The sequence below is a fragment of the Cottoperca gobio genome, chromosome 17 (genome assembly GCF_900634415.1).
Source record: "Cottoperca gobio chromosome 17, fCotGob3.1, whole genome shotgun sequence".
Lineage (NCBI taxonomy): Eukaryota > Metazoa > Chordata > Actinopteri > Perciformes > Bovichtidae > Cottoperca > Cottoperca gobio.
Window position 1 is genome coordinate 7,133,971 of NC_041371.1, and position 24,916 is coordinate 7,158,886.

At 42.9% G+C, this 24,916-nt stretch overlaps 2 protein-coding genes across 2 annotated transcripts; both read right to left on the minus strand.

Annotated features, from left to right (window-relative positions):
- LOC115022321 (MAM and LDL-receptor class A domain-containing protein 1) lies at window positions 1-19,799 on the minus strand. Its single transcript, XM_029453289.1, has 30 exons — window positions 19,716-19,799; window positions 19,362-19,581; window positions 18,553-18,676; window positions 18,020-18,149; window positions 17,786-17,864; window positions 17,355-17,510; window positions 16,339-16,464; window positions 15,332-15,547; window positions 15,111-15,230; window positions 14,735-14,896; window positions 14,491-14,582; window positions 13,838-14,005; window positions 12,780-12,950; window positions 12,547-12,655; window positions 9,465-9,587; window positions 9,202-9,301; window positions 8,842-9,001; window positions 8,032-8,140; window positions 7,780-7,923; window positions 7,045-7,232; window positions 6,507-6,672; window positions 5,528-5,746; window positions 4,758-4,936; window positions 4,310-4,547; window positions 2,914-3,073; window positions 2,709-2,823; window positions 2,003-2,123; window positions 853-955; window positions 674-750; window positions 1-592 (listed from the first exon to the last, which is right to left on the minus strand). Coding segments are annotated over exons 1-30 (4,161 nt in total). The 3' UTR covers window positions 1-590.
- A 17-nt stretch (window positions 19,800-19,816) lies between these two features.
- Window positions 19,817-20,965, minus strand: LOC115022382 (enteropeptidase-like). Its single transcript, XM_029453363.1, has 4 exons — window positions 20,876-20,965; window positions 20,666-20,785; window positions 19,956-20,058; window positions 19,817-19,869 (listed from the first exon to the last, which is right to left on the minus strand). The coding sequence occupies exons 1-4, from the start codon at window positions 20,961-20,963 to the stop codon at window positions 19,833-19,835; spliced, it is 348 nt and encodes a 115-aa protein (XP_029309223.1). The 5' UTR covers window positions 20,964-20,965; the 3' UTR covers window positions 19,817-19,832.
- Window positions 20,966-24,916: the final 3,951 nt, after the last annotated feature.

Sequence of the window (24,916 nt, forward strand, 5' to 3'; positions counted from 1 at the left end):
TTTCATGAAAAGTTTATTAATAAACTGTTACAAAACAGAGAGTTGTATTTTCAGTTTCAGCAGAACAGAAAACAGGCATCTTTACACTGCAAAACGTTTACACAGAATTTGTCGACTGCTCGTTGTCCACAAAAATGACAATGGTGGTTCAAACCAACAACAACATAAAACAAGTTACAACAGGATGTTAGTTTAATTCATTAAAACAATAGTTTGCATTTTTTATGTTTGCTAAACATCAGTCAAGGGGTTTGTAGGTAAGCAATAAGTATGCTCATGTAATAAATAATCCAGTTGTCATTATTTAAAACTAAAGGTCCTTAAATAACTGCCTTTAAAGTCTTTGATTCATTTTCTCAGCCAAATGACAGACTAACTAATATTTCATCTTCTTCATAATAGGTTTAATGGAAATCAATCTCCAAGAGCACAGGAAGAATTTACAAATTGGTGAAAGGTTTATTTATGTCATTGGAGATATTGATCTGGACTAAGCATCAGATGTAGCCGTTGGGGCGTCGGATACATCTGGCGACGGATTATACAGATTGTTGAAGAAGGAAAAGTCAGATTCAGTTCCGTGTTGCGTGCTCTGGGAGGAAACAAATATTAGTTTTTATCATCTGCGCTCTGTGAAGGCTGGATGTTTTGTTGATAAATCCTGCTTACTTACATCTATTTTGCAGTCCGTGAGGCCAAACTGCGGAGTTCCCCTCGAATGGATCGCTATTCAGAATGGTCGGCTGATTCCTGAGACACACAAGCAGAAATGTCAGCCGACAACATGAACCAGCATTCTTCAGTGTTCTTATATGCATTATGTAACTGTTGTAATCATAAACAACTGTGTACATTGTACTGCACTTCCTGTTCTTGTTCAGCGTAAAGAGGAAGGTGGCGATGATGACTCCAGCCAGCAGAGTCAGACCAACAGCCAGACCTGTGGACAACATGTCTGCAGACAGAGAAACAGGATGAGAGCACAACATTTCTCCTTTCTAACAATTTGTACACTTCCCACTTGCAATGAGGCTTAAAAATCCACTTTTAAGCATTTGCATAGGAATGAACTGATTATGTTGTTCCAATATTAACATTTCTTAAATAAGTAGTGATGGGCGGATGAAGCTTTATGAGTCTTTGGGGCTTTCTTTCTGTTTGTGCCAAAAAAAGATTTGAATCTTTGTTCTAATGTACATCACTATATTTCTCAATTATTATCACAAAGTTTAAACTTTAAAACTGCCACATGGTTTTCCTCATTTGACAGAAGATTCGACACAATGCTTTGACACGCGTGCGCTTCACAGGAGTGAAACAATCATTGGGGCTTCTCCATCATTCGCCCATCTCCACAAATAAGGCTGGTGATGTTCTATATTTATATTATTGTCAACAAATCCCATGAAAAGACCAAAACAAACAATGTATCCTACTATCAAGTGTTGTCTGTGTAGTCAAAGCCTGATTTAGCTTGTTCTTCTGTGCAATAGACAATTCCATTGTTGTTTAAAAACTATTTAAAACACATAAATGAGCTAGTACATCACTTGGTGTGTCGATTTGACATACTGATGTCCTGCTGCCTTAAATACCTAATGCACATCCGCAGCTGAAAATAGTCCGTCACAAATGCACTTTATGCTCCTCTTTGCAGAATGCTTGCTAAAAACTACAGTGACCAAGACATCACTGAGCCTTTTTCTTACAATATACAACTATTCTTTTCTATTCTCTTGACATTATTTTAAAGATAGGAGTGGAGCTGAGTGCAAGAGACCAGGAGGGAAAGTCTGAAAGCACTGAGAGACGGACAACACATTGTTGGTTTTGGGCTTTTCATGGGATTAAGAAAAAACTAAAAGCTTATCCAATAATGCAGACACAAATCTTTCTTTTTTCAGATAAATTGTTAATCTATTCCAAAGGAAAACATGCAGCAGAACGTGATTCTTTCTACACGTCTGCCCAGTTAAAGTAGATAAAGAGGGTCTCAGGTTACCATTATTATCAACAGGAGGGTCAACGGGGGGCTCTGAGTAGCAGCTGCCAGGGAGGACGGAGATATCATCAAGAGCAACATCCCCACCCGGATTCATCCCCCGCTGATACACAAACACAAACTGCGACAAAAAAAAAAGAGACTTCAAATTCAGCGCAGCAATCAGAAAATGAAGTAAAATACTGAAAGTTAGCGCTCTATAACAGCGACTGATATCTGCTCTAAGTTGACTACATGTAGCTGTTTTAAGTGGTATTTTATCAGAAAGGTCCAGGATGTTAAAGCTGTATTTGCTTTGTTTGAGTTTGATTCTCCTGAACGTTACTTTGAGAACAATAGTATTTGGATTAGTATTTGGACTCTTTACTTAAGTAGAAGTACCAAACAACTAAAATACTCAATAACAATTTAAAGGTTTGCATTAAAAATCCAACTTAAGTAGTATCAGCAAAATGTACTTAAAGTATCAAAGAAAGAAAGTTTTGAAGTGGAGAAAAAAGTACAATATCTCCCTCTGAAAGGTAGTCGAGTAGATGAAGTAGTATAACATGGAAATATGCAAGTAAAGTACAAATATGCCTACCGCAATATTACAGTTCAGTACTTGTGTAAATGTAATTAGTTACTTCCCACCACCGGAACATTTTCATCCTAACACTATCTGCATTTTTTCTGAATGATGAATCAATCAGAAGCTCATTATTACCCAGAATGCTTCTGTATGGTTAACAGTCACACTGGCCTCCTGCCACTTGTCTCCCTTGTTTCCTGTCTCAATCCACTTCAGCATCCCTTCTTCGTTGCCACCAGAATGCAGATTTCTAAGAGACAGGAGAGCACAAGTTTAAATTATTACCAGAGTGCAGTTCTTGTTTAATGTTGCTTCCCATCAGACATGATCAGCTAGTTACCTGTCATTTATGTAAACTCTCAGAGTCCCGACGTGGTTGCCATACATGTGGTACCAGAATGTGAGACAGTGACCTCTAGTGGACGGCGGGAACACGTCACTGATCTGGAAGGATGCGTCTCCCCACTTGCCCACTGAGCTGTCCACATACAGATAGTAACCTGGTGGAAACACTCAAAATATCACTCAAAAAGACTGAGAGACAGAACTTGTGTATTCATTTCATAACATGATATAGTCAACATCACTATATGCATGTATAATATGCATGCAGATCATCTTTTTCCAGGATGCATTACAATTTGTCTCTGATTTGGGTTTCTGCACACATCATTTCAGTTTCTATGAGGAAGTCGGTTTGTCTTCCTTATACAGGCGTAGAATGTAACATTAGTATATTTTTCTTTATAAGACCATATTGCACACATGGCTTCAGTCTGTATGTTCTCGACTCCTAAAACTATCAGTAGCTGCAACCTTTGGTCACAGACAAAAATATCTACGTCGTTCCTCAAATGTGTTTTTGAAGTTTTTCCACCCTCATCATAGTGTGAGCTCCAGAGTCAGACAGTATTAAGGACTATTTGACCACTGGATGCACATGTTCTGTTACTAAACACTGCTAATTCTTTGTTTGATGTAATTTGCTGTTTGTTTTAAGTATGTTGCTTGTGACATTTATGTACATTTTGTTTGTTTTATTTAAGTCTGTTATTTGTTATTTATGTGAAACTTTTTATGCTGCCGTCTTGGTCAGGACTCCCTTGTAAAAGAGATTCTGAATCTCAATGGGAATATTCCAAGTCCTGAGTCTCCTTCCAGCTGGACGTGCCTGGAACACCTCCCTAGGGATGCCAGGTGGCATCCTTACTAGATGCCCGAACCACCTCAACTGGCTCCTTTCAACGTAAAGGAGCGGCGGCTCTTCTCCGAGTCTCTCACGGATGGCTAAGCTTCTCACCCTATCTCTAAGGGAGACGCCACCCGTCTGAGAAAACCCATTTCGGCCGCTTGTACCCGTGACCTCGTTCTTTCGGTCATGACCCTGCCTTCATGACCATAGGTGAGGGTAGGAACGAAGATTGACCGGTAGATCGAGAGCTTTGCCTTCTGGCTCAGCTCTCTTTTCGTCACCACGGTGCAGTAAAGCAAGTGCAGTACCGCCCCCGCTGCTCTGATTCTCCGGCCAATCTCTCGCTCCATTGTCCCTTCACTCGCGAACAAGACCCCGAGGTACTTGAACTCCTTCACTTGCTGGGAAACTCTTACTTTTATAATTAACCTTTAGGAAAATGCAGTTGTGATGTACCTTTCTGGAAGTTTCCATAAATTGGATTTGATCAAATATCCATCCTGTTCAAACATAGCACCACAGAGTTACATGTACGTGATATTACCGTGTGTCGAGTTGGTGGTGTGGTCAACGCTGGGTCCGGTGTTGGGGTTTGGGGAGGCTCCTCTGCCGCGGAGCCAGTCCCCCTGGTCCACTTCTCCTCCCAGGTTGCTCCAGCTACACATGTTGTATTCAAAGTCACAATGTCCAGGAGGAGGACACTGAGCATCTGTCAGATGTACGTCATCAAAGGCCATGTCTCCCTCCTGAGTGGGGCCGGCCTTCACACCTTCCACGATGATCTGAAACGCAAAATGTTGAACGATGGAAACTGGCAACTGTAAATATTAATATAAAGTACAATAAATCAGTGTTAGAGAGGTCATCTTAGTCTCATTAGATCACATCTTAGTCTCATTTTGAGACAGTTTTAGGCTCAAAAGCTTCTCTTTTTCCCTAAGTGACAATAAGTATTATAAAGGGACTGTTTCGGCTGGACCTTCGTCACTCACCCTGTAAGGCTGAACCCGGGGCAGGAGTGACGCCTGTGCAAACCTCCACAGCCGGCCCTGGTCTCCTGTCTGAGAGAAGATCAGAGCTTGCTGCCCGTCTTCACTCTGCTGGTAAACGTTCAGCATGCCCATTCCTCGGCCATACATGTGGTACCACAGCTGCACACAAGCTCCTTTGCCTGAAGGGCCAGAGGAAGGAAAACCAGATCACATGACATGAAATATAACGCCTCTAACTTTAGACGTCCAGATATTTGAGTTTGTTTGTAGAGAAAAGCAGTGGTGGGATGTAACTAAGTACATTTACTCAAGTACTTTGTCTAAGTACATGAGTATTTCCATTTTCTGCTACTTGATACTTGTACTCCACTACATCTCAGAGGGACATATTGTACTTTCCCCAGTATATCTATTGGTTACTTACAAAAGGGCTTAAAGAACATGATGCATAGTTCAAGGTGTAACCACCCAACAGTTTGTATATACTGTAAGAGCTGAAATTATGAGCTGATTAAGTTTGAGTCATTTTTAATGCACGAATCCCAAACATTTCATGATTCTAGCTTTTCAAAAGTGAGGATTTAAAAAGTATCTGCAACAAAGCATCATTATAATGAATGAATAAACCACAAGGCCAGTTTATTGGGCAGAGAAAGGAGGGTCACACACACACACACACACACACACACACACACACACACACACACACACACACACACACACACACACACACACACACACACACACACACACACACACGACTATCTCACCTGCAGGGTACAGCGGTGAAGACATTTGAGCTGTCTGACCCACGCGGTCGGCATCAGAGGAGGACAGGAAGTAGTAATGTCCCGTGTGTGTGTTGGTGGTGTGGTCGCTGTCCGGCCCGGTGTTGGGGTTGTGGGTGGAGCCCGACTGTCTCACCCAGTCACAGTCATCGCCGCTCTGCTGCTGCCAGTAACAGCTCCCCTCCTCAAAGTCACACATATCTACGAGGTAATGTTTTGGAAAGCATTATAAAAATACATTTTTGCAAATGTTAACTCTACGTATATTACTCAATATTGCTAAAACACTGTGTATGGGACTCTTATCCTTTAACTGGGGGTGTATCAAGACATTCCTATCGCCCAAGATTTGATCACACACATTAAATAGTTACAAAAAGGTAAGGAGGATGACAGGCATGTTTACATATTCCCCCCACACAGTATGCAAGCCTATTAGAGGAAGTAAAAGAGGAAGATAAGAGTGGACGGTAGTGCTCAGTCAGTAGGGGCTTGGACTGTGAGCTGTAGGGTTGCTGGTTCAAGTCACTGATCAGACCTAAAAAATGGAGTGTGACTGCTACTTTGGAGAGGTGCCAGTTCACCTCCTGCCCTGCTGTGTTGCCCTTGAGCAAGGCACTGGACATCCCCCTTCCCCCATTGTGCTGTACATTAGCTGCCCACTGCTCCTAGTACTAGACTCCTGGTACTAGGATGGGTTAAAAGCAGAGAACAAAGTTCACACTGTGTGCTCTGCATGTGTGACCATTAAAAAGAGGGTTTCATCTCTTCAATTTTAACTATGTGATTCACCGCAGAGGGACAGTGGTTCTTTAAAATGTGCTTTGACTCTGTTGTGCCTCCTTTTCTAGGTATTCTACTCAGTCGTTTACGTACTGAATCACTTGCGCTGGAAAATCCCAGTCTAGTCAACTGAACTAACATGTTAAATGTTTTTCTTTTCCAGATTCAGTTTTATTACCAGAGGCAGGACATGGTCCACTGATGAGGGAGATGTCATCGATGGCTATGTCGCCTCCCTCGCCCCCCACCGTAGCCTCCAGAATCACTTGGTGGACTTTTCGCAAGGTCACATGGCTCTGCATCAGCAGCCACTCGTCCTCCTGATTTCCTGATTTTTGCCACACCTACAGGAAACACAGGAGGCTGATTCACTCGTCACAATGAGGATGTGAGGAGGTTTTTGCAACACCGTGGTAATCACTGAAACTGTGCAGCTTGCAGACATTATACAATGCATTCATGCTATTTTGCAATCAGCATTTCACAACTATGTGAAAATTATAATAACAGAGAGGACCCAGTAGGAAGAGTCACAAATATTTCTCAATCAACCTCACAGTTGTTCTTTTTTTTTTTTTTTTTTAACACTGTAGTAAAGGGAAGTAATGTGACCAGCTTATAAAAAAGTGGCATTGTCTGACCTCTGTTATCTCTATGGTTGTCAAAACATACAACAAACCAAAAAAACTACTAATTTCATGCATTTTATTTTTTACCAATGTTTTGTTTAAGGGATCAGTGGTTTGTAGAAGCATCCTCAAGGAGCCGACAGTCGCCCCGAACATGTGGTACCAAAATGTGAAACAGTATCCTTTTTCACCAGCAGGTGGAAGCAGCAAAGACTTCAGTTGGGCCATGTTTCCCTTCACACTTGGTGAGGAACTCTTGATGTAAAGGTATTTCCCTGTGAATCAACAAAAACATTTTAAATCTTTCTGCCGTAACACAACAATTCCATGTCACAGGTTTTATAAGTATAGTGACCCCTTAGATATCATAAGAGGAGAGGTTAAGAAAATGACAATTAGCAAATTAGTCAACTGTTGGTCTTAAATATTATTATTTTATTGTTACTTAATGATTTGAATTCACATGTCTTATTAATTATTACTGGTCTTTTTTTTCTATCTAAGTCTTAGTAGTTTTTTTTACCTCCGATGTATTATTTATGTGTCTGTTTTAATTGTGTTTAATTATGTCTAATGTTTTATCTTTGCGCTATCCATTGTGTTTGTGGCAGAAACTTTCGTTGTTGCTCACGCGTTGTTCAGCACAATGAATGAAATGTGCTTTATAAACAAAGTTTTGCTTGCTTGAAAGGAAACCCTCTCAACACAGGTAAAGATGTACTTCCTCTAAAAAAATTCTTAACAAGTACACAACACTACTATCTAGGTCTTTGTATGTTTCAGGACGCTGTTTGTCTAAAGATGGTCTGGAATAAAAGCCACCTTTGCTGGTAGTGTGGTCTCCTGCAGGCCCGGTGTTGGGGGTTTCAGTGGGACCTGACCAGCTGAGCCAATCCAACTCATCTTCAGCCCCCTGAACCCAAACACACAGACCCTCTTCAAAAGAACAGCCATAGGCAGACAGAGCTGGGGAGGGAAACATCCTTTAATTAATAATTAGCCAAGTTATGAATCATTCCACTACTACTCATGCCCAATGAATTCACACATAATACTGATGTGAACCTTACTTACCTGGTGGTTGGTAGGACTTTTCACAGTGTATAAAAGAGATATCATCCACGGCAACAATGTGATCTCCAGCAGCAGTCTGAGTCACTTCATTCATGCTACTGAACCAAACCTGAGAATAGAAAATGATTACGTTCATGCTTTTAAAGAACTCAACAACAAATGAAACTTGCATTGCACTTACTGCACTTTAAACTCCCTGTACATGGACATATTTTGTGTTTCTAACATATATACACAATCCTCGCCCTCATGCACTACTGATACTCACATCCCATACTTGTTTTCTCTTTTGTTATCTATTTCACTCAGCGATGGTTTTTTGATAACTGATGTTGATTTGTTTAACTGTTGAAAATGATCTTGTCTCACTCGGTGTCATGGCCTTATGATATAAGCTGTGACAGTAATTACAAATATGTTTAAATATGCAAATGCAGCATTATATAATTATAACATTTGGTGACTTTAGGAGAAATCTACAGATGCAGATTGACAAAGTTAGTCAAATAAACACCTAAATGTGTATTTTGGATGTTTTCTTTACACTAGTCTGAAAGAAGTCATGCTAGGGAAGTGAAATAACCCAAACTCTTGGCCAGTGCATGGTAAAAACAACGTTTTTGCCTGTAGTGTCTCGCTTTAATGTGTCGTTTGCTGTATGTCCCTCTCTTTAGGATCAAAAAATAACTGTTTAACATTTAAGGACACACACACACACACACACACACACACACAACACCACACACACACACACACACACACACACACACACACACACACACACACACACACACACACACACACACGCACCTTATAGTGCTGCTGGTGCAGGCCTACAGGCAGATGCTCCGGGGTCCAATGGGAGATAGTGTTGTGACTGCGTGACCACAGGATTGCTTCACTCCCCTCAGCTTGCTGCATAAGCACTCTGAGTGACCCAGCTCTCTCTGCACTGATGTGGAAGTGAAACCTGCGTTTAGGAAAGAAGGAAGGAAGAAGGGGAGAGTGTTGGATTGGGAAGAGAGTTGCATGGTAGAAAGACGAGGGCGGTGGGGAGCATTGGGCAATTCATTCTTTAAATATTCAAATCTGCATTAAAACAAATATTCTACAGACATTAAGGATGATAATGAATGAAATGTGGCTTTCTATGTCGTGGATATCACTCACATAATCTGGCAGTAGGGGGATGAAGGGGGGAGTGGGGGACTCTGGAGTCGAGCTTCACTCTGTGTGGACCCCTGATTGAAATTCACACTCATGTAGTAGCCTGAGAACAAGGGAAAACATCCGGAATCAACAAAGCAGACTCTTCAACATTGAGTGCAGTTATGATGATTTCAGGGCCATTTGATCTGACATGTTATCCCTCGAATTCTGCTCCTGTGGGTCCATTAAAACCAATAAACGATTGAGTCAGTTAGTAAAGTCACCTGTGTCTGTAGTGTGGTCAGTCGGCGGCTCGGTGCTGCTACTGGCTTTCTGTCTCTGCCACCTACTCTGTCCATCATTGGTGTCAGCCCATTGGCACTGGTCACTCTCAAATGTGCACCGACCTGGAAGTTTAAGGCAAGGCGTGAGTAATACTGCTGGGAGGTGAATAGCGGTTTATGAATCACATGTTTTTGAAAATAAGTTTTAAAACAATCAGCTTTTGTCTGCGACAGAGAGTCTGATGCTAATATTATAAAAGTATGAACTTTAACTAAGATTTGGTCTTGTGGTAAAGTAGGTTGACCTCTTGAAGGTATAATATGTAACTTCTCCGCGTTTAAATGTCTAAAAACGACTAGACCTATGTTTTACATTTTGTTGTTTTCCTAAATGTTTCAAACAATTATCAAACCTGTATAATATATATATCTGTAACTTCATCTCTGTCATTTTAATCAAGGTAACGGTTCATTTCCGACGTATCCTCTTTGCACATGCATCACTGTTGAGGTTATCTGCGCAGCCCCCCTGGGACGTCCTGAGCTTCAGAGAAACTCTGATTTTTAATGTGAAACTGCTTTAATCTTCTTTATCCTTTCTCAGATCCTTTCACATTTTAATTTAATCTACATTAATTCGCCAACGAGCCATCCCCGGCCTTCTGCGAGTTCTATCCCGAGTCTCCCCGCTGCGGTCGCCACGACGACCCTGCCTCTGTCGCTTCCCCCCCCGTTGCCCTCGCGGGTCACAATGACCCTGCCTGTGTCGTCTTCCTCGCCATCCCCGGAACTCCGCGAGTTCGATCCCTCTGTCGCCTTCCCCCGCCTTCCCCCGTCGTCGCACATGTCGTCCACCCTCTTCACCGATACTCGGTGTACGGTCCCCTCTCCCCTCATTGCGCTCGAGCCCGTGGCTCCCCGCGTTCCGAACACCTGACGCGCAAACCCCATTTATCCCAGCCGAAACTTGGTGTGCAATCTCCCTCTGTCCTCACCGATACTCGGTGTACAGACCCCTCCCTCCTCACCGATACACGGTGTACAGACCCCTCCCTCCTCACCCACACTCGGTGTACAGACCCCTCCCTCCTCACCACGCTCGAGCCCAGGGCTCCCCGCGTTCCGAACCCCTGACGTGCAAACTCCATTTATCCTAGCCGAGACTCGGTGTACAATCTCCCTCTGTCCTCGCCGATACATGGTGTACAGACCCCACCCTCCTCACCGATACTCGGTGTACGGACCCCTCTCACATCACCAACACTTGGTGTACAGACCCCTCCCTCCTCACCGATACACGGTGTACGGACCCCTTCTCACATCACCAACACTTGGTGTACCAGACCCCTCCCTCCTCACCCGGATACACGGTGTACGGTCCCCTCACTCCTCACCCACACTCGGTGTACGCGTCCCCTCCCTCCTCACCCCACACCTGGTGTACGGACCCCCCCTCTCCACATCACCAACACTTGTTGTACAGACCCCTCCCTCCTCACCGATACACGGTGTACGGGTCCCTCACTCCTCACCCACACTCAAGTGTACGGTCCCCTCTCCCCTCCCCGCGTTTCGAACCCCTTGCCGTCGCAATCCCCATTTATACCAGCCGAAACTCGGAAGCACCAATCTCTCATCTTGTCCCTCGGGCGACACTCAGTGTTACAGACCCTCCCCTCCTCACCCACACTTGGTGTATGGTCCTTCACACCTCACCAACACCTCGGTGTAAAGACCCCCCTCCCTCCTAACCAATACACGGTGTCGATCCCCTCCCTCCTCACCGCGCTCGAGCCTGTGGACTCCCCGCGTTCCAAACAGCTGCCGTGCAATCCCCATTTATCCTAGCCGAGACTCGGTGTGTAATCTCCCTCTGTCCTCACCCACACTCAGTGTAATCTTGCCCATGCCCAGCAAGCTGGCAAAGTACGCGATGAAGTTGTGGGTGGCATGCGACGCCAGGTCCAGCTACGCGTGGAGGATGCAAGTCTACACCGGAAAGCCGAGCGGCAGAGGCTCAGAGAAGAACCAGGGCATGCGGTTTGTGCTTGATGTCACCAAGGGACTGGGGGGTCGCAACGTCACGTGTGACAATTTCTTCACCTCGTACGAACTCGCACAGCAGCTCCTCAGGAGGAACATCACCATGGTGGGCACCGTGCGCAAGAACAAGCCCGAGCAGCCCCCTGCGCTGATCGTGACCAAGGACAGGGCTGTCTTCTCGTTCTAGTTTGCCTTCAAGTCCAGCGCCGCCCTGGTCTCCTACCTGCCCAAGAAGAACAGGAACGTGCTGCTCTTGAGCACGCTGCACGCCGAGGCCGAGGTCAGCCAGCAGCAGGACAGGAAGCCGGCTATCATCCTAGACTACAACCGCAACAAAGGCGGCATGGATAACCTGGACAAGGTGATCGGAACGTATAGCTGCAGGCGGATGACTGCGCGCTGGCCCCTGGTCATCTTCCACAAAATCGTCGACGTATCGTCGTACAACGCCTTTTGTCATATGGCGGGAGACGCACCCCTCCTGGATGCCTAGCAAGCGGAACAAGAGGATGGTGTTCCTGGAGAAGCTGGGAAAGGCGCTCCTGACTCCGTTCATCGAAGCCAGGGGGCATCTCCCCGGCACAGAGGCGTCCGCGGCAGCGGTGAAGGCTGTTCGAATGGCTACATCCGGATCCCATGATCGACCGCAGGATCAGAGCCCCGTGGTGACCCCGGCCGCCAGCAAGACGAAGTGGTGTCAGGTGTGCCCGCCGAAGAAGGACAGTAAGATACACACCGTGTGCTTCCGGTGTAACAAATACGTGTGCAAAGGCTGCGCGCTGACATATTGCCCAACGTGCGCCAACGGGGGGGCTCGGTGAAGACGGGGGTCAGTCTGACCCGGAGGGCACGGAGTGTATACGCCGCGCGAGGACAATGGGAAGGTTAAAAGATTGAGACAGAGTTACCGCCCTGCTTTAGTATTTAGTAGCTTGCAACTGGATCTACCTCAGAACATTTCTAATTGTTATTGTAAGACATTGTATGCTGCTGACAGAATGGCAGAAGCTTTTGTCAGTCGGTGCAACATGCAGCTCACCACAGCCATCCTCGTCCTCGCCTTGTGGGCAGTCTGGATGATAATCACACTTTAAAGTCTCCAGAATACAAACTGTTCCAGCGGAGCGCCAACAGAAAAACTCATTATCCTGCAACACCAAAGAAAGAGAAACAGCAGCTCGAGATTATTTTCAACAGGTTTACCGATTTGTTTTATGAATTACTTTATGTTTCACAGAATGATCTTATTATTACTACTTTGCAGAAGTCTACCTGACAGGGGAGGGTAGGTGCATTTGAGGTTGAGGTAGGTGGGGCGGAGGTGGGTGATGTGTCAGGTAATTTGTTGTTGTCAGGGTCAAATTCACACTCCCTGGAGAAAGAGATGTCGTCCAGCGCAACCTGCCCTCTGCGACCGTCACCTCGCTCATATCTGAAGACAATCTGAAAAGGAGGCAATCTTTAAAAAACTAATTCTGACCTCGTGGAGCTGAAAATATTGCTATTTTTAAACATTAACTTAAAACCCATCTATGAAGTCTGGCTTTCATGTAGTGTTTTATAATGTTGTAGTTTAATTATTTTGTATTATCTCTCTCTATCTGTCTGTCTGTCTGTCTGTCTGTCTGTCTGTCTCTCTCTCTTTGTCTGTCTGTCTCTCTGTCTCTCTCTCTGTCTCTCTCTCTCTCTTTGTCTGTCTATCTGTCTGTCTGTCTGTCTGTCTGTCTGTCTGTCTGTCTGTCTGTCTGTCTCTCTTTGTCTGTCTCTCTTTGTCTGTCTGTCTGCCTGTATCTCTGTCTCTCTGTCTTTGTCTGTCTGTCTGCCTGTCTCTCTCTCTTTGTCTGTCTGCCTGTCTCTCTCTCTTTGTCTGTCTCTTTCTCTTTGTCTGTCTGTCTGTCTGTCTGTCTGTCTGTATGTATGTCTCTCTCTCTCTCTCTCTCTTTGTCTGTCTGTCTGTATGTATGTCTCTCTCTCTCTCTCTCTCTCTCTCTCTCTCTCTCTCTCTCTCTCTCTCTTTGTCTGTCTATCTGCCTGTCTGTCTGTCTGTCTGTCTGTCTGTCTGTCTGTCTCTCTCTCTCTCTCTCTCTCTCTCTCTCTCTCTCTCTCTCTCTCTCTCTCTCTCTCTCTCAGTCTCTCAGTCTGTCTGTCTCCCTCTCATGTCCTCATTTGACCCACCGTTCATATTAAAATATTGATCAGAGGAGCTATAAATAATCTTCCTTGTGTTATCCTATGAGAGAGTAACAATCTGATAACATTTTCATAAATGAGGCCTTGGTTGACTGAACCTCTCACCTGTCTTTAAACGAACTGTCTGTGTCCTCACTGACCTTGCTATTAACTGAGGAGGAGAACGTGACCTCTGCTCTCTGCCAGCTGTAGCTCTGGGAGTTTCCCCTGAGCCATAACACAGCGTCGTCACTACCAGACCGTAGCGTCCTGGACTGTGCTGTCAGTCTGGCTGTAGCTTCGCCCAGGCTGAAGAAGAAGAATCTCACCTACATGGATACAATAAGAGTCATCACACTGACCATTAATCAATTGCTTTCATCTAACTAGACTAAACAGTTTTATGAACTGCGATCAACCTGCAGGGGTGGTTAATCATTTACTGTAGATCAAAGATAAGCATGAGATAATAAAACACACAAACACAGAGCAGCACATTCTTACTGTAATATATTCAGGGGCATTTAGAACATTTTATTTGTGCTGTGTCAGATGGTAAATGGACTTTTATAAAGCGCTTTTCTAATCTTTGCGATCACTCAAAGTGCTTTACAAGACATGTCAGCATTCACACACATTCATACAGAGTCAGAGGCCACCATACAAGGTGCACATCAGCTCGTCAGTAGTGATAAACATTCACACACACTCACACACACCGTTTGCCATCGGGAGCAATTTGGAATTTGGAGGGCTGGGGATCGAACCACCGACCTCCTGAGAGGTCCTGCTACATGCACCTGTGTATACTCACCGTGCAGTTGGAGCTGGGTCGTAAAGTTTTGGAGAGAATCTCTGATGTCTGACCCTTCTCACTCAGGTTAGTCCCAGGGATGACAAAGTGACCTGTGTAATGAAATACAAATAATACAATGGATAGTTAAAGCATTACTGATTACAGAAGAAAATTAATTAAAGGTCATTAAACACCTACAGTTGTCCAGAGTTAAGACTCATGAGGATTACCTCAAAGCCAAGCAGCTCAGAGAGTCAAGTACCTGCAGCAGAGTTTTGAGTGTGATCCCTGGGAGGCCCATGTTTGGACCACGCTTCCTGTCCGTTGTGATGCGTCCATTCGGCTCCAGCTGCGTCCACATCACTTTGCGCCCAGAAACACAGGCCTTGTTCAAAGCTGCAGCGCTCCACAACGCCTTGTTGCTCTAGAACCAGAAGCTGTTTCAGTCATTTTTGCTTTAAAAATGACTGAAACAATTCTAAAAACAGCTTCCAATTGATTTTTTGTCCATCGATTAATTGACATTGACATTTTTTGCAGCTCTATGAATGTGTAACAGGGCCTGTATGACTTGATGTAAATGCATTTACCGTAGCAGTGCATTCAGTATTTCAAACATATTTCTGAACCCTTCTCACCACAGTTGTTCTCATCAGATCGGTCTCCACAGTCATCGCTGAAGTCACACACTTGGTTGTGCTCCACACACACTCTGTTGTTGCATACGAACATATTCTCTGGACACGAAGGCTGGGGCTCTGAGAAGGAAAACAAAAAAATATTTAATGAATGTAAATCAGCTTGAAAAAAAGATGGCAGTTGAAATAAAGTGAGTGTGCAGGTAGAACAGGCAGCCCACCAGGCAGGGTGCAGTTGGTGAAATCTATGTCATCAATGGCAATGTGTCCAGGCCTGTTGAAGGCCCTGGAGGCTTCGAACAGGATGGTGAAGTCCTGAGGGATTCGACCAACAGTAACCTCGCCGTGATGCCACACATCTTCATGGTTACCAGACAGCCACCACAGAGCGGAGGTCCTGGAGCCCTCCTTTAGCAGCACATTCAGCTCCTTTACGTCTGTAACAACGTAAAGAGTTAAAGTCACTACAAGGAGTTTTTAACTGGTTATGAAGCTGGCTCTATTTAACACCAATGCCTCTACATTTTATTTTTTACATTACATTGTGTGGTTGTGGCTGATACTGGAGCAGGATCAGCAAATAAAGAGGAGAAAATAATTGCAGAAAAGCTAAAAGGGACAGTGATAGAGCACGGGGTGAAAGCAAGAGTCACCCATGGTCAGTCATTCAACATTGGAGAGAAAAGGATTCAAAACCGATCTTGAATTGGCCCCCCTACCTCCTAGACTGGTATGAAATATGTCTATTTTTCTTCTTGATGGGGTTTGTTTCACATCAATATATGAATTTACGTTTGTGGCTCAAACCCTTTGGCCAACATTTGTTGAATGTAACCAATGTTAGCTAGCGTTAGCACCGCAAAGCTTTCTGTGATTATGAGCATAATGAAGAAGCATTGAAGCATTACCAGTAGTTTGTATAAAGTTAAGAGCCAAGGACACTGAAATGATTAAGTCATAAAAGTTTATGACCAGGCTTTGCCTGCTTTGATTGCCTAGCCTGTCTTTTGGTGAGGTAAGCATTGGAAGGCTATGCTACAAACGGCCGGGGAATAAAAGTGAAAAAGAGTATTGAAATTGAGTTACGTCTTTCTTTCACCTGCTTCCAAACGTTAGTTAGTTCAAGATCTTTACGACACAAGGCGGGGAACACTACCACTTTTGTCCACAGGGGGCACCATAATCAACACAAAATGAACGTTCCTTGTAGTTCAAAGGCAAAACATACCCTCTCCATACATGTTGTAGTAGAAGTGAAGTGTGCAAGAGACGCTGGCCTGTTTCATGGTGGGACTCTGCACGGCAGCAGGTCTCATTGCATCTCCCTGGTCAAGCTCCACTGCCATGTACCAGCCTGGAATAAACAGATAAGAAGCCGGGAGAACCCAAAGCATTAACCTTTATTCTTTCTTCAGTCTATAAAACCATGGCAGTAGAAATTATGAAGCAGTGGTAGATCTACAAAATTATGAAGAAACGTGGTGGAAGAATGTTTTTTTTTAGGAAAATCCTACTCATTGCGCCTTTAAACATAATAAATATCCTTAATTTTCTGTTTAAATTGAGTTTAGTAAGTAATGCAGGCAGTGATAAGATGCTTTCATGTTGTTTTTCTTGTTTTGGGGGACTGATTATTTATCTTTATCATGGAAATGTGAATTTCAGAGGTTTAGGCAGTATATGGAAAATATGGTGGTGCTAAATTTCCATTGTATTTTAGGTGTGATGGAAGTTCACCAAACAGAAAAATTCAGTAATAAATATCTAAAGTGTAGATTTTATGTTTAGCATAAGCATTAAAATCAGGGAATCCAAGTCAGAGCAAAAAGAGGATGGGGATGTAGAAACTGTGGCTAAAACTACAGCCAACCTTGCAACCATAAATATTGTAAAAGGGGAAACGTATCAGCTTATTCAGCTTCTTTTACCGTTGTAATAAACTTTGAAATATAATACCCAAAACATCTTTTTGCAACTAGAAATGTATGATAAATAAACACATTAGATCCTGTTGCTTTCTTCTTTGGGGGTTTGTAACTGTGAAGGGTAATTTGATTAATATTTGTCCACATGTATACACGGATTATGCTTTTGTATTGACTTTGTATGTATTTATTCCAGTGGAGCAACAACAACTCTGGTAACTTCTTTGCTCTGACTTTTATTGCTGTTAGTGGCCTCGAGACTGGATCCAGACGCAGATAACCTACATGCAGTGTAAGAGGGGTTAGTGTGTGGCCTTACCCAGTTCAGTGCCCACTGTGTTGTCCACAAAGGGTCCAGTGTTCCCAGTACCATTCCTTCTTCTCATCCACTGATACTGGCCAGCACTGGTGTCCTCCCAGCCACATGTGCCATTTTCAAATGAGCAACCCACAAATCCCAAACTTGTTTCATTAACTATAAGAAAAAGAAAATGGTTGTGTTTATTTCTTATTTAATTATCATCGAACATATTTCAGTAAAAGTGCACTCCATCTTCCCTGGAAGATGAAAAATGGTGAGTCACCACAACAACGAGAGGTCCGTAAGCTAACAGTCTTTAATGTGAACAACAAATATGAGGCTGATGTTTTCCATGTAAGATTAACCAAGGACAGACAGATACAAACCCCCCAGGATTACACCTGGCGGTTATAATAAAAATAAATATAAATAAAAAACAATATCAGTACCTTGACAAAGGCCTGGTGTGACACTGATGTCATCGATGGCAATGAATCCTCTGTTGTTCGTCTCTGCTTTGATCAGCAGCTGAACATGAGGTCGTTGGGGAAATCAGTTAAAATGATTATTAAAATAAAATATCCAGTCTTTCTCTTGTTATTGTTGTTATTATTAATATTATTATTACTATTATTATTATTACTACTACTATTTCTACTACCTCTAAGCCTCTTTGGGATTACCTGGAAAGGTTGCTTGCTGTCTACAGACTGAGAGAACCTGGTCCAGCCGTGTCCACTGCTGGTACTGTTGAACATCAGATCATCCTCCGAAGACCCTGAACGCATGAACACCTTCAACGTCCCCGAGTCACTGACAAACAACAGACAAAGTTGTTTTTGTGTGATATGTAATAACAGCTCCAGTCAAGTATTTATCATTTCATCTTTCATGTTGTTTCATTTGGGATCATTTGACTTTACATATGCATACATGTGATCCTATTTTCAGGTTGTTTGTTGTTTGTTTTGTTTGTTTTGGTTCTGAATTGGCTCGAGGTCTTATTACACAGATCTGTGTAAAGAGTGAACTCTGCCACAGAATATTCTTAGTCTTGCACAAAGTTGCGGAGGCAGGTGATTCATGTCTAAATGACATTTGTGCACACTTTTTGAGGAAGTCAATGAGGAAACTAAACAGGATAAAGTGCATCCTCCGCATTGTCACATACTGTATAGAGTGAAAGGGTGGTGGTGTGTTATGTTCTTTTGCTGACCTGCTGTCCATATGGTACCATAAGGTGAGACAGGAGGCGGTGTCTCTCAGTGGGATCCATTCTGACAACACCTGCGCTACACTGCTCTGGCTCTGGTGCAGTGAAGAGCTCAACAAGAACTGACCTAAATGCAAAGATACGAATCAAAATAAGAAGATAGTGCAAAAACATCTGCATTACTTATTGGACCATAACTGGCCAATCATTTAAATGTTCGGGCTGGTGTCTCATCAGCGACTTACCTTCAGTGCAAACTATCAGCAATGATTGCTTCTCTGTTTGAACTATTCAAACTCTGAGTGCAGCGAGATAAATGTTAGTTAGAGAGAGATGATCATTTGTAATGATTTTGAAGTCTTCTCAGTTTTGACATGCAGACAAAAGGAAATCGTTTGTGGGGCAGGACAAATGTAATGTCAGCAACAGGACATAAGTCAGAGATAAAAAGAGAAGTAAATAAGTAACAGACTGTCAGTTAAACAGCCGCTAAAGTGACTCCCATTAATCATAGATTGCAACATTGCCAGTTGTTGAGTTTAATTAGTCAGCTAACTTTTATTTCCTGACATTTAGAAACGTTAAAATGTGACAATACCAACAGATTCACTACATTTCCTGCTGAGACTTTCTCGGGTAATTTAAGGACTTTTTGGTTTGTTTGTTTGTCTGGAAAGATCATTTTACTGGGGCTCAGAATTAAATACTGGGAATATGCTATCCCATAGCTATTATATTGTGCAATCAACATGCACAAACTGTGTCTATCGTATATTGTCTATTGCCCCTTAAAGGTACATGAAAGGTCGTACCCTCTGGCGTCTGAATGGTGTGGTCAGTCGGCGGACCCTGGAAGCCTCCACTGGCCAGCACCCAATCATGTCCATCTTCTTTGGGGATGTTGACCCAGGTGCACTGTCCGGACTCGAAGTCACAGCTTCCCGGAGGACTGCAGGCCCCATCCCTCACAGAAATATCATCTAACTTCACCGTAGAGTTGGTGCCTGGCACATGGACGGCCTTAAACAACACCTGGGGAAGGACATGAGCTGTTTTAGGAAGGTAGACTTACAGGAATGACTGAAAAAATTAAATACATTTATGCATTTTCAGGACGCAAAGTGTGTGAGAAAAGGAGTATTTGTAAAAAAAAAAAAACGGCTTACGCGGAGTTTTGTAGGGGAGGACACAGTGACCTCTGCCACCTCCCAGCCTAAAGAGGGAGCTCCAGAATCGTTGCCAAAGTGCATGACCCGACTCCCCGCTCCTCTGCACATGCACGGCTAAGGGATATTAGAAGACCCGACAGGAATCCAGTACCTGAACAAATACAGCAGATACACAAACATTAAAATCTGCATCAGACAACAGTGTATAAATGTGTGTGATGGCAGCACTGGACCCACCAGAAGCGCACACATATCTCTGCAGCCGAGGTGAACTCAGGTGTGAGCAGCTGAACTACTTCAGCCTGTGTAGAGGTTGATGGCATCACCGTCATGTAGAAACCTACAGCAAAGAGAGAGGTTGCTCTGTTTCTTTAATACGATATATATATATATATATATACTATACCGCACTGTTACTCACAGTGTTTCTGTGAGCTAAATGCTAATGTCAGCATGCTAACATGCAGTTATAATGATTACCAAGTTCATCAACTTAGTTTAGCGTGTTAAACACAGAACATTAAACACATGAACAGTGAAGGCTGATGGGAAATAGTGGTTGAGACATTTCACTTTGTAGATCTTTAAGCCAGCCGCTCTCGTGTCTACAAATCCATTTATACTTTAACTGGTCTTTTTCGTAGGTTTTAGCAAACACTGCATACTCTAAATCAGAGGTTCCAAGCAGATCACTGAAATCATCCCTTCCCAGACTCAGGGGGTAAAACTGCCCAGTATTTCAGAATATATAATATTGTTTCCCCCTTGTTTCTTATCTTGGTAATCATCTTGCAAACCCTCAGAATTGTATTCTAACCAAACCTCCAATATTATCCGATTCCCAGGTTGGGGAACTACTTCTCAAACACATAACTTTCAAAATGATAACCTTCATCTAGTTGTGGGGAGACTTTTCTCACCACATATGCATGAAGGTTTCTACTCACCATTTTCAGTTCCATAGTTGTGATCCACCTCATGTTCTGTTCCTCTCTTGCGATCCCATCGACCCGTATGACTGACATCGTTCTCAAAGCCACACCAACCGGAATCAAACCCACACGCATCTAACATTTTGTAAAAAAGGGGGAAAAGTTTGAATAATCTCTGTATGTTTTGACTTCCTGAGAACATGACGGTGGTTTGTGTTTATGTACTCTGATTACTGCAGGCCCCCTCCTTCACTGTAATGTCATCAATGGCAATGAATCCTTGACTGTTGGTGTTTCTATGTCCGTTGAACATCACCTGTGGATGAAGGAGAAACACGTATTGCATTTAACATAAGGAAAAGAAACATTGTTCTGGCTTCATTACTAATATGAATATGTGGTTGAGTTCAATTTTACCCGTGTTGTATTGTTCATGTTGATGGTTACTTGTGCGTTAATCCACTGTGAATTCTGGGTCCCTCTGCGAGTCCAGGCTAACAGTTGAGAGGATTTCTAGAACAAAGCAAGTTGTTATAGCTCAAAAGTGATGACGCCTGTAACAGAAGGTTTGAAGTAACACTAGCAAGGCTACATACCGTCACAACCAGCAGGTCCAGGGTGGACACTGAAGGTCCGAGCATGAAGTACCAGAATCCAACACAGATGTGTGATTCAACGTCAATGACAGGAACAGAGACAGCTGCTCTCTCCCCATCCTTAGATCCAGATCCATTTAACAGTAAGAAGGAACCTTTATGGACAAAGAGCATTTATTTTATTTTATTTAATACTAAGGTGAAACTATGTCACAAAGGCAAATCTGTGAAACATTAGTGACATGGATTTGTATAGTATACATATTTCCATTCCTTTTCGCTTTTCTTAATTGTTGTCTTATTGTTTTGAATCACTGTGTGTAGCTGTTGTTTGACTATGCCTGTATTAGACGGTGGCATTATGTGTTTGTATTTCTGAAAAGCCTCACTAGGGACGAGGTCTGTAAATTAGCAATAGCTAGAAGACGTACACTGCATTGGTTGCACTTTATTTAATAAAACACTTACGGACAAACTATGTGCCAAATCAGCAATAAAAAACTGTAATATCAATAATTTTAGTCTATACAAAGTCAGAAAACTTTGCATTTTCTAAGAACCAAAGGCAATGTCTTTACACAATACTCTACAAACTGTCCACAACAGAATCGTCACATTCGAGGAAGTGGAATTTTCTTTCTTTTTTCCTTGAGAAATTACTGAAACAATGATTCTATTCAATTGTTCTCCACAGCTCCTCCTTGGCTACATATGTTTTCATGTCAGGTTCCTTACTAAATACTCTGAGTGTTGGCGATTATATCGTCTATATTCAATACCTTGATTATTTCCAACAGTATGATCGTACTGAGGTCCATCCCATGGCTCGTCCACTTGTTGTCCACTGCTGAGGGTCCAGTCCACATCGTCACTGACGTCCTGGACCCAACGACACAGACCTGTTTTTACAAGAAATCATCTCAGGATACTTCATTTGTAACATAAGTAATGGGATAGACAATAGAATATTCACTTAAAAGTATGCAAACATCCAAAAGGCCTCAAATAAACTTCAATGGAGAGCTTAAAAATCTTAAATGTTGACCTTGTTACTTTATGATATGATGTAGGGGTGTCACAATATACCGATATTGACGATAACCGTGATATTTAAAAAGTGAAATATTGATATAATGTTAATAATACACAAAACGCACAATAAACAAAGTTATAGATGAATTACATTTGTAGCATTATCGTTGTTGTTTTTCAAACTTTCTATACATATCTTGATAAAATCATTAGCATGAATTCTTTTGGCCACGACAATCGTGAAGTGAAATATATGATATATGATATTGTGACAGCCCTAATGACGATATGAGTCACCTTGTTCAAAGCTGCAGTCCATGGCGGAGGCAGGAGCGGTGGGGGTGGTGCTGGGGCTTGGAGTGGTGGTTGGGATAATGTCATCACAAAACCTGCCCCTGATGATGTGAACGTCGTCCAGGGCAAAGCATCCGCACAGGGTGCTGAGACAACTAGCTTGTAAAATAATCTGTGATGAAGAATAATATTTATTTCAGAAATAATTTTGTTTTTACCTCATGAAAAGTTATCCGGGTTTATTATGGAATGATATACATTACAGTTAATTTAGCTGACCTCACCTGGTGAAGCCCTGATGCGTTGTAATCCACCCTGTCTTGGATCCACGTCTCATTCATATATCCATTTGTATCCCACACAGGACGCAGCCCAGCGGTCTCATTCACTAACACTGTCAGTGTAATCCACGAGGGTCCTGGAAGCACCAAAACACAAAGATAAGAATGAATCATGATCATCATCAAAAACAAGCATGGACCACTTGTTGCCTTCTCTATCCTCTCTTTCCAACCTGTAGAATATAACATGAACACTGATGTCGTCATGTTTCGCACTCCAGGTCAAGAAAAACCTGCTATTTTTTTGGTTACAGCTGTGAACCAACTTTCCGGGTACCAAACCAATTCATTTTCGGTCAAAATGCTCCGAGCGGTTCAAGATTGGATGCGGGAACCGGAACTTGTTCCATATTGGTGGAAGAGGGATCAGTATCTTTTTTAAAAGCCCGAAAAATAATCTAAAGAAAAGACTGTACTCACTATCGTTTGACCAACCGTCGGTATAGTGCCAAATCTCCAGGCAAGCTCGATCCACTCCTTCCATCGTCTCACTCTCCAGTTGAGCAGTTTTGTGTATATCAGACATGAAGAATGCAAAGTGGCCTGTCAAGAGAACAAAAACAACATAAAATATCCAAGAGAATCATCTCCTAACTGTGTCAGATTCAGATCATGGTTGTATAATATACTTTAAAGCTCGACTGACAATCTTTGCAAAATTGAAAAGATCAGGTTGCAGAAAAGAGTGAGGTGCCTAAATGAACATTGAAACAGCTTTTTGCTCGCTATAATCATTCTTCCTGTTCATACTGGCCATGGGACAACATCTACAGTCCTTGTTCTGTGCGAAAACATATATAAAAGTTGATAAAAGGCTGCATCAGTCTGCGTTAGATGAATCCTGATGGATTCATGTTAGTGTGACATTGATTCTTTATGTCAGTAATCCTCCACCAAAGCTCAACGAGGAAACACTGTTCATGGGGAAGACAAAGACGGAATTTCATCCCAATAAGACTGTAACTATCAAACTCAGACAGCTGTGGCCTCATATACAGAAGGAGGACTGCATCACTTACATTGAAAGCACATTAGTGAAGAGACAGGAGGGACGATTACAGCAAATACAACCTGAGTTCATATCGTTCATTTCAGACGGACTTTGTGCAACCCTCCTTTAAGCTAAAGTAATCACAGTTTCCCTGTTTCCTTTGTCTCAAGTTTTGTGAAATGCCATGATCCAGATGATGCAGCTAGGTAAAGTATGTGTGTGGTGACTTACCCAAAGCAGAATTTGTGGAGTGGTCCCTTTTTGGAATAAATTGTAAATGTTTGCTGCTCGCTGAGAGCCAGTCCCAGTCCACCCCGGACTCTGCTGGACGATTGTTCACCCAACCACAGAGGTCCATTTCAAAGTCACAAAATCCTGCAAGGGTTAACACAGATACAAATACGGTATGTAACCACACATGCAATTAGACCCCCCCCCCCCCGCCCCATACCACCCCCTAACACATTTACACTCATGGTCACTAACCTGCCGGGGGACAGGCGCCATTCAGGACAATTAGGTCGTCAATGGCGATATCTCTCCTCCGTTCATCCCCAACCACCGCTTCAAAAACCACCTGTCACTCAGACACAATGGATTGTAGTTTATAATATAATCTGTGTTATTTCCACATAGCTTTGTATTTGACACACTATGACTGAGGCTTCAGGCTTCAGAAAGGCTGAGTGTCCTGATCTACACCTACTGGATACACTTAAAGAACAGGCTCTTCAAGTCAATCTTAAAACAATACGCACATGACATCATGTACGTTAAATGTGTTATTAAGCATCAGTCCTCTTGTCCATCGAGATTTATTTCTAAAGCGATTTCAGTGTTGTCATTTTACGGCGTTATTGTCTTTTTAGTACCAAATGTCTTCTTTGTGTTTCCTTGTTGAGCTGAGAAATAGATTTTAAAAAAGAGAGAATTTCATAATACAAAGATTGTCATTTTGGAAGATACCAATTTGGTTTAGTGTAACTCTAAAGAATGAGGACTGTCCCCCGTC